This window comes from Thunnus maccoyii, chromosome 17 (genome assembly GCF_910596095.1).
Source record: "Thunnus maccoyii chromosome 17, fThuMac1.1, whole genome shotgun sequence".
Taxonomy (NCBI): domain Eukaryota; kingdom Metazoa; phylum Chordata; class Actinopteri; order Scombriformes; family Scombridae; genus Thunnus; species Thunnus maccoyii.
Genome location: NC_056549.1, coordinates 617501 through 628043, shown reverse-complemented (window position 1 = coordinate 628043; position 10543 = coordinate 617501). Strand labels below are relative to the sequence as shown.

Genomic DNA, 10543 nt, shown 5'->3' with positions numbered 1-10543 from the left:
TCTTTAGAAACCTCTGATGGTTCTCAGTAGAACCCTCTGTTGGTCTTTAAAACCCTCTGATGGTCCTCAGTAGAACCCTCTCTTGGTTCTCAGTAGAACCCTCTGTTGGTCTTTAGAATCCTCTGTTGGTTCTCGGTAGAACCCTCTGTTGGTCTTTAGAACCCTCTGTTGGTTCTCAGTAGAATCCTCTTTTGGTCTTTAAAACCCTCTGATGGTCCTCAGTAGAACCCTCTCTTGGTTCTCAGTAGAACCCTCTGTTGGTCTTTAGAAACCTCTGATGGTTCTCAGTAGAACCCTCTGTTGTCTTTAAAACCCTCTGATGGTCCTCAGTAGAACCCTCTGTTGATCTTTAAAACCCTCTGATGTTCTCAGTAGAACCCTCTGTTGATCTTTAAAACCCTCTGATGGTCCTCAGTAGAATCCTCTGTTGGTTCTCAGTAGAACCCTCTGTTGGTCTTTAAAACCCTCTGATGGTTCTCAGTAGAACCCTCTGTTGATCTTTAAAACCCTCTGATGGTTCTCAGTAGAACCCTCTGTTGATCTTTAAAACCCTCTGATGGTCCTCAGTAGAACCCTCTGATGGTTCTCAGTAGAACCCTCTGTTGGTCTTTAGAAACCTCTGATGGTTCTCAGTAGAACCCTCTGTTGGTCTTTAAAACCCTCTGATGGTCCTCAGTAGAACCCTCTCTTGGTTCTCAGTAGAACCCTCTGTTGGTCTTTAGAAACCTCTGATGGTTCTCAGTAGAACCCTCTGTTGTCTTTAAAACCCTCTGATGGTCCTCAGTAGAACCCTCTCTTGGTTCTCAGTAGAACCCTCTGTTGGTCTTTAGAATCCTCTGTTGGTTCTCGGTAGAACCCTCTGTTGGTCTTTAGAACCCTCTGTTGGTCTCAGTAGAATCCTCTTTTGGTCTTTAGAACCCTCTGTTGGTTCTCAGTAGAACCCTCTGTTGGTCTTTAGAACCCTCTGTTGGTTCTCAGTAGAACCCTCTGTTGGTCTTTAGAACCCTCTGATGGTCCTCAGTAGAACCCTCTGTTGGTCTTTTGAACCCTCCGTCGGTCCTCGGTAGAACCCTCCGCCGGTCCTCAGTAGAGCCCTCTGTTGGTCTTAAGAGCCCTCTGTTGGTCCTCAGTAGAACCCTCTGTTGGTCCTTGGTAGAACCCTCCGCCGGTCCTCGGTAGAGCCCTCTGTTGGTCCTCGGTAGAACCCTCTGTTGGTTCTCGGTAGAATCCTCTGTTGGTCCTCAGTAGAACCCTCCGCCGGTCCTCGGTAGAACCCTCTGTTGGTCCTCGGTAGAACCCTCTGTTGGTCCTCAGTAGAACCTCCAGTGTTCAGAGTGGAGCTGATGGTGAGTTCTACTTTTCTTCACGTCTTTTTTCTACTCTTTGAATGAGGCGCATGCGCAGACGGTCGGAATGTGTCCGCAGCAGACGGATGTTTTAATGAGCAGAAAACAGCGAACAGAGAGAATTTAAACCGACTGTCAGCGTTGATACGACTTTACGGAACATTTACGGAAGCTTCTGTATTTAAACGTCACCGAGGTGAGTTCAGATTCGACTCTTCGTGTTCAGTTAGTTTCAGGAAATGTTTGAGAGGAAACATGAAGGTAAAAAGTCTTTCAGCAGGTTTAACTGCTCTGTTCGCTTCTGTCTTCACTTTAAACTTCAGACATTTATAAAAACAGACTCGAAGCTTCAGTTTGACTTTGTTTCTTTAATCTGAAGTGAAATTAATAATCGATCCTGTCAGAAAGTCTCCGCTTCGCCTGCAGCCTGAAGGTGTGGTTACTGATGAACTGCGTTAAGGAATCTAATCGTTTAAAGGTTACCTGCTTGTCTGAGGAAATAACCTCCTCTCACAACTCAACATAATCAATAATCAAATCATCAATAATGACTTTTTGATTCGGTATAAATATCACACACAAGACAACACTTGTTTATAGGAAACTTCAAGTGTTGCCGGTTTGTTTCGCAACGACACAACAAACAGAACAAGTCTGAACTCTGCGCAGGTTTGATCAGATAAAAAGATTCTTCATGATTGTGTTTTGTGCCGAGATGAACGGTGGATATAAAAGATTCAGAGTTATTGAGACATGTTTGTCAGATTTATATCTCTGCAGAGAGCAAAATAACAAAATGAAGATTCGTGTTTCAACTGTTTGAGTCCAAAGCAGAGAAAATAATCCGACAGTTTGGCTGTAAAATGTGAGATTATTGTCCTGAAGTCTGGTTGTCTGTTTTTATCACTTTACATGAAGCTTGTTCACACTGAGTTAGTGTTTAGTGTTGAATGTTTAGTGATGTTAAAGTGTGTGAAAGTCATTTATCAGCAGTAAATCTCATCACATCACAGGAAACAGTCTCATAAATCTAAAGAGTTTTATACAAACACTCAAATAAAAAGAACTAAAAGATAAAACAGGAATACAAAGTCTACAATAATCAATAAAACGAACTAATAAATCAATAATAAACCAAACTAAATGAATAAAGTAAACATAGAAACAGGAAGTGAACAGGTTGTACCAGTGTGTCTCTACACTGTGTTTCCATGGTAACAGGTCAGATTCCTGACCTGATCAGATGCATTCTGAGCATGCTCAGACACGCTGCCTCAGGGCGTTCACACCTTCAGCAGGACTTCCTGTCTCTGTTCACTGAGGTTACCATGGCAACCGGAGTTGGACCGCCGTCAGCTGATGCTCAATCAGTTCAATCGATCAGCAGTCAATAAATGACGTGATGATGATGATGTGAGATGAAGGTTTTTCAGTGTTTAAACTCATTTATCTGCTGTCGGTTTCTTTGTTTTATTTATTTACACACTGAATATTTTTTTATTTTTGAGTCAGACATCTGAAGATGTTGTCGCTGAGAAACTGAGATTATGGGATGTTTTATAGACTAAAAGATGAACCAACGTAACTGGCAGGTTCATCAATAATGAAAATAATCGTAGTTGCAGCTCTCGTTGTGTCTGTAGATTCGTCTCCAAGCTTCAGGACCAAAAGTTTCTAATATTAACTGACTGCAGCTGTAAATGTCAGCTGACCCACCGCCTGACTGTTGCTAACATGCTAGTTTAACAGCTAGCTGACCGTTGCTAACATGCTAGTTTAACAGCTAGCTGACCGTTGCTAACATGCTAGTTTAACAGCTAGCTGACCGTTGCTAACATGCTAGTTTAACAGCTAGCTGACCGTTGCTAACGTGCTAGTTTAACAGCTAGCTGACTGTTGCTAACGTGCTAGTTTAACAGCTAGCTGACTGTTGCTAACGTGCTAGTTTAACAGCTAACTGACTGTTGCTAACGTGCTAGTTTAACAGCTAACTGACTGTTGCTAACGTGCTAGTTTAACAGCTAGCTGACTGTTGCTAACGTGCTAGTTTAACAGCTAGCTGACTGTTGCTAACGTGCTAGTTTAACAGCTAACTGACTGTTGCTAACGTGCTAGTTTAACAGCTAACTGACTGTTGCTAACGTGCTAGTTTAACAGCTAACTGACTGTTACTAACGTGCTAGTTTAATAGCTAGCTGACTAAATGTGTGTGTTAACTGACACAAAGCGACAAAGTTCATTGTTACGCTGGAACTGAAACTGTATTTTAACGGTGTAACAACTATTTTCAGTGGAACGAAGCTAAAGTCTGTTTGTAAAGTTGCCAGATGACATCACACACTAATCTGAATAATAGTGACATCATGAATCTATGACATCATGATGTAACAACTTATATCAGCCTACAAGATTTTAAACAATGAAAGTAAAGAGAATCAAGTCAAACTGTTATAAACTCTGTAAGAAATCAAACAGTCAAGACAAGTTCAATCATGAAGAATAAAAACAATGAGAAGAAGTTCCCCAGACAAACAACGGGGATCAGTGATTGGTTGTTACGTTCGCACGTTAACAGCTCATTCACGTCTCTGTGTGGCTGCTGATTGGTCCACTGATCACAGTCAGTGGTGACTCCCCTCGTGAAGAGGAGTTCAGGTCTGCACAAGACGTTGATCTTTTTGTTGCTAGCCACCTTATTGAAAACTAGACTCGGTCAGAACTAGTTTATGGTTGGACGGTGTGGACACGCCTCCTGACATGTGGCTGACCAATGGTGTAACTTCATCACTCAGTCAGTCAGGTACAGACTTCGTGTTGTAGGGCTGTTCGCTGTGGTCCAGACAGGAAGTGGTTAAAGGAGTGTAACATCCTGAGATGCTTCTCTGCAGTCAGCTGAAAACACTTTTGTACTTTCATACAGAGTCACTAAACACATCACTGACCTCCGACAGTTTTAAGGACGGCGTGTTCACGTCAATAAACACAAGAGAAACATAAGAGGAGTAAAATACATTAAAATAAATAAAAGCTACAGATTAATATTCACGTAATATGAGTCAGTACTTTTATAAGTTATCGTCGTTGCTTCACAGTAAAGTTCAGTCTGAGCTGCAGACAGAAACATGACGTCTCAGCTCCGTCTGGATCCTGTTTTGCCCTCATCATCCAATAAACACAGAGCGCTGACTCAGGTGTTCTCACCTGAGACACAGACGGACTCTGAACGCATCGTCATCACTTCTCACCGACCGCCGCTGTAAACGGAACATTTAGTTGCTGCTGCGTTAACGTCGAGTTACAGATGTGATGTGAACATCCGTCAGCTGTGTAATAAACACGTCTGCTGACCGAGCTGCCGCAGTGTCCCTGAACGCATCACTGGCTGCTCACCTTCACCTGAACACACCTGCAGAGGAGACACTTTATGACCTCTATTAACTTCCTCTTTTATCATACTCACACACACACAACAGTCATTGACTGTAACATTTGAGGAAATTAAAGCTTTGATGTCAGAAATCTTGAACTTTCTGCTCTGAGGTTCCAACCAGGATGCAGCTAATGATTATATTCATTATCAATTAATCAATTAGTCTTTTGGTCCATAAAATGTTTCTCAGTTTACTGTCAAAGAGACTAAAGAAACCAGAAAATATTCACATATAAGGAGCTGAATCAGAGAATTTGGACTTTAGTCAAAGCCAGTCATTGATTATCAGAACAGTTGGTGATCAGTTCAATAGTTGGTAACTGATTGACTAGTTATCAGGTTCTACCTCTGTACCATGTGACCTCGCTGTTCTGTGATTGGTTAAAGGAGACAAACACTGAAAACTGATCTTCTCAGTTCAGATCTATTAAAACAGAGAAGAGTCATGTGACAGGATGTTTATATTAATTATTCAGGATTAATTATCCCTCGATGTCTCAGACACAACTAAATAATACAAAATAAAATAAAGGATGTTTGATAAAGTAGAGAAAACAAGAAGAACCAGCGCTGCTCTTCATCAGAGACCACCTGATCTTCTTCTTCTTCTTCTCTTTATTTCTTCTCTCTGCTTCTCTTCATGAGTTTAATAACAGAAACGGGCAAAAACCTTCATGAAGATGTTTCAGACTCTTCCTGCTGAGATGTAAAGTTGAACTCTGTTAAGTCTCCTAATTACTGCTTTGCTCCGTTGCCATGGAGACGTAGATGTTTACAACGTCTTGTTCACGTTGAACTAAACGTTGAGTTTCACAGTTTTTGTCTTGAGATTTTGACTGTTTGTCACTTTGTGTGCGTGTGTGTGTGTGTGTGTGTGTGTGTGCGTGTGTGTGTGTGTGTGTGTGAGTGCGTGTGTCTGTGTGTGTGTCTGTGTGTGTGTGTGTGTGTGTGTGTGCAGGTCGGTGTGATGCCTGAAGGATCTCGCAGCTCCTCCTGTGACGTCCCGATGGGTGAAGGTAAGAAACTCTGATTGGTCACGTTGTTTAAATGTTGTTTAAATGTTGTTTAAATGTTCTCGTTAACTTCAGGCTGCAGTCTGATGAGTGAAGGTGTTTGTGGTTCCACTTCAGTCATGTGACTGAGTATCAGCGCTGTAACGGTAACGCGTGTTCGTCCTGGATCGTTCGGTACAGGAAGTCAAACTGTTAATAATTCACCGACTCTGCAACACTTAGCTGTAGCATGTATGCTAGCCGGTTTAGCTAAATTAGCTGGGTTACCATGGTTACACTGCATGAATGATTAAATCAGTTCAGTTTTAATTTCTGGGTTACTTTGAGTGAAGTTAGTAACCATGGCGACCATCTGATTCACACCTCTCACTGGCTTCTTCTCCATAGCAGCAGCAGCCGGGGCTCATGGGTAATGTAGTCAGATATAAACCTGCAGCATCGTCACATCAATTGATTAAAGAAATATTATAAATGTGAAAACAGAATGAAAAACACATCCATCGTCATTCTGAGATCATAAATCTATAAATACTAAAATAATAATGAATACTGACATAGTAAATATAAAATATAATAAGTGGAGCTCATGTTGTCTGCAGTGTTTGTGATGTTGAAAACATGAAATAACGTCTCTGTGAGTCCGTCTGCAGCTCACAGACGCGTCTTTGTCGTCCTCTCTGTGTCGTCTGTCGGTGTGTGTGCTCATTCTTCTTCTGTGGTGGGTGGTGGAGGGAACCGGCGGCGTCTGACCCCCCACCACCCCCCCCACCCCCACCCCGCCTCATCCAGGACAAAAGACGTCTGTCTGTGAGCAGCAGGACAGTTGTGTTGAATATGAGCTATGTTTGTGCTGCAGTCTGAACACGTTGTGCTTCCTGTTTCACAATAAAAGCATGGCTGCTGCAGAGAGTTAAAAACTGTTCGAGAGTTCATCTTCACTTAACAAACAATCTCTGATCCTCGGCTGAGCAGCCAATCAGAGTGAAGCAAGTCTGATGTCACATCTTTACTTCATAAACTGAGATTAACCAGCTAATCATTAGCTTAGCATTAGCTTCAGCCAGTTAGCTTTAGCCTGTTAGCATTAGCCTCAGTCTGTTAGCAGTCTCAGTTTATTTAAGACTCTAACTTAGCTTTAGCTTAAAGGGAAACATTGTATCATTGCAGTTGGGTTGTTTATGCAGATGAACAGTGTTTAACTTGCCTCCATGTTGCTCCCAGAGCTCCCAGAGCTCCCAGCTCATGTGGACTCTGGTGGACTCCGGTGGACTCTGGTGGACTTTGGAAATCTGCATTAGACGACAAACTATGTTTTCCTCATTTTCTGTGGTGGTGCCTTCAAGGACGGTAAAATGTGGGTTTTCCAAAACACTCCATCTAGCATGCTACGCTAGCGATGGAGAAAATATCGTAATACTGAAGACTTAAAAATATCAGCATGTTTGGAATAAAACTAGTTTGATGATACGAGGCTGAATGTGGCGCTGTGGAGTCGGACACAACAGACTGTGGAGCAGGAAGTGACGTTACAACTGAACACAAACACCAACAAACAACGAGCTTTACAGTATAACATCAGAGTAGAGACGTGGCTTCACTGGTGGTGATATCAGACGGTCTGGAGGAGGAAGTGACCTCCACCGACTGAAAACTCTGCTGACTTTGTTTTTATATCAGACTGTAACTCTGAACACAGAACAGCGACTGTAAGGAAACTTTACGCTGCATCCAACACAGTCACACACGACGGCAGACTGGGAGGTGGACTGGGGGGTGGACTGGGGGGTGGACTGGGGGGTGGACTGGGAGGTGGACTGGGAGGTGGACTGGGAGGTTCTGACTGGCGGTCAGCAGCTCTTGTGCAGCCGATACTCTCAGTAACTGTAAGTTTGCAGTATCAATATAACTGCTGATAGTTTTATGATCATCACACTGGTTCGATACATCCAGACTGATGAGGAACAACGTTTCGTAGATGAGAAGCTTCAGTGAAGATAAATAACGCTGCTCACTAACTTTGTGTCTGTACACGTAGCCTGCGCACCATAAACACACCGTCAGAAGACGATTGGACAGCTGCGGCTCAGGACGCAGAGAGCCACTCGACCACTGAAAATACTGAACCCTGAACTGCTCCTGACGGCTGCCAGCAGTGTGTGAATGTGTGTGAATGTGTGTGAGTGTGTGTGTGAATGTGTGTGACTATGTGTGAATGTGTGTGACTATGTGTGAATGTGTGTGAATGTGTGAATGTGAGTGTGTGAATGTGTGTGAGTGTGAATGTGTGTGAATGTGTGTGAATGTGTGTGCCTATGTGTGAATGTGTGTGACTATGTGTGAATGTGTGTGAATGTGTGAATGTGAGTGTGTGAATGTGTGTGAGTGTGAATGTGTGTGAATGTGTGTGAATGTGTGTGCCTATGTGTGAATGTGTGTGACTATGTGTGAATGTGCGTGAATGTGTGTGAATGTGTGTGCCTATGTGTGAATGTGTGTGACTATGTGTGAATGTGCGTGAATGTGCGTGAATGTGTGTGAATGTGTGTGAATGTGTGTGAATGTGTGTGCCTGTGTGTGAATGTGTGTGACTATGTGTGAATGTGTGTGAATGTGTGTGAGTGTGACTATGTTTGAATGTGTGTGAATGTGTGTGTGTGTGTGAATGTGTGTGAATGTGTGTGACTATGTGTGAATGTGTGTGACTATGTGTGAATGTGTGTGACTATGTGTGAATGTGTGTGAATGTGAATATGTTTGAATGTGTGAATGTGACTGTGTGTGACTGTGAATGTGTGTGACTGTGTGTGAATGTGTGTGAATGTGTGTGAATGTGTGAATGTGTGAATGTGAATGTGTGTGAATGTGTGTGAATGTGTGTGAATGTGTGAATGTGTGAATGTGAATGTGTGTGAATGTGTGAATGTGTGAATGTGAATGTGTGAATGTGACTGGCAGTGTAAAAAGCGTTTTGACTGGTTCTAAACAGGTACAGTCATTGGACGAGATGCTTGCAATGCATTGTGGTTGTTGTAGGATTCTCCTTTAAGAGCAGAGAGTTTCCTTCAGTCATTTAAATGTAAATGCATGTTTCTGCTGTAGAGGTGACGTAGCTTAAATAATCATCACATCCCTGTTTTTGTATTTTATCAGCTTCTGCTGTTTTCTGCAGATTTGAACATATTTTATATTTAATATATTTGTCTCATTTTGTTTGTCTGTGATGAAACATGTTTGTAATAATAACATGTATGTAAATTATCACCTGATAGATCAATATTAGTTTTGGTTCATTTCACTGAGTCAATGTTCAGATCAGTGAGGACGGAGAGAGACGAGGGACAAAAGACAGACTGAATAAAATCATTTGTTTTAATTAGAATCTGTGAATTAATAATAATAATAATAAAATATATAATATTAATAACATTACCTATATGATTGGAGTTAGATTCACGTTGATGAGCAGCAGTGTGATACTCAGTCAGTCCAGCAGGCGGCGTCTCTGCTGCTCACCCACTCTAATTGGATTAAGCCCCGCCCCCTCCCGTCAGGGCTGCAGGTAGACTGTCGACCGTGTCCTGATCAGTTCTGGTCCTGGTCCTGGTCCTGGTCTCTGTGCTAGTCCTGGTCCTGGTCTCTGTGCTGGTCCTGGTCTCTGTGCTGGTCCTGGTCTCTGTGCTGGTCCTGGTCTTTGTGCTGGTCTCTGTTGAAGGTAGGCTGCTGGTTTTATTGTCTGACTGTCAGCTGGAGACTCTGTTTGATCTTCTGTAGATTTAAAGAGACAGAATCGATCATTGATCATTAAATCAGCAGCAGGTCAACTTATTGATCACTGAGTTCAACTGCAGAAGAAGAAGAAGAGCAGAAAGGGAAGTTGTTGTTTTAATCAGCTGTTCTCTGGTTGGCGTCACGCTGCTGTTTGTCTGAATATGAAATATGGATGGAGGCGTCTCCATAGTAACGGCTGCTGAGGCTCATGGGTACTTTAGTATTTTGTTTAATATCACAGAGCAGAAACATAATGAACTGTGTGTGTGTGTGTGTGTGTGTGTGTGTGTGTGTGTGTGTGTGTGTGTGTGTGTGTGTGTCAGTGTCTCTTCACTTGAAGATAATCTCGGGTCACATGATCAGACTCTTAATCGCCAGACTCTTAATCGCCATGGAAACCAGCTGAGTTTAACTGTGTTACATAAGACAGGTGTTGTGATGTCACTCTGCTGACATCACAACACAGTTCATACAGATTTATGTCAGTTAGAGCTGCAGCGATCAGTCCATCAATTGATCAATCCATCAATCCATCAATCCATCAATCCATCAATCGATCAATCCATCAATCCATCAATCCATCAATCCATCAATCGATCAGTCCATCAACAGAAAATAGACTTTTTTAATTGTTTTGATTTTTGAAGCTAAAAAGTGAAACATTTTCTGCTTTTCTCAGTTTTATATGATTAAACTGAATATTTTTGGGTTTTCAGACATCTGAAGTCTCATCATCATCATCATCATCATCATCATCATCATCATCATCTGATGTTTAATAAACCAAACGATGTATCAATAATGAAAATAATAGTTATTGTTTTGACTGAGTAACACAGTCGGAGCAGTTTGTCTCTTCGGTTCTTCTGACTCATTCTGCAGGTTTTAAACGTCTGTTGACTGTCTGAGCTGCACCAGTAACAGTGATATCACACCAGTAACATTGGTATCACACCAGTAACAGTGGTATCACACCAGTAACAGTG

At 42.2% G+C, this 10543-nt stretch overlaps 1 protein-coding gene across 3 annotated transcripts in view; it reads left to right on the top strand.

Moving 5' to 3' along the window:
• Positions 1-377: 377 nt before the first annotated feature.
• LOC121881883 (pleckstrin homology domain-containing family G member 3) overlaps positions 378-10543 on the top strand; it is a 42394-nt gene continuing 32228 nt past the window's right edge. Inside the window, exons 1-2 of one of the 3 annotated variants that reach the window (XM_042389673.1) lie at positions 378-1542; positions 5735-5792. In XM_042389673.1, coding sequence (XP_042245607.1) covers positions 5744-5792 — 49 coding nt within the window. In that variant the 5' untranslated portion in view covers positions 378-1542; positions 5735-5743. The other 2 variants (XM_042389672.1, XM_042389674.1) reach the window with 2 other exon arrangements.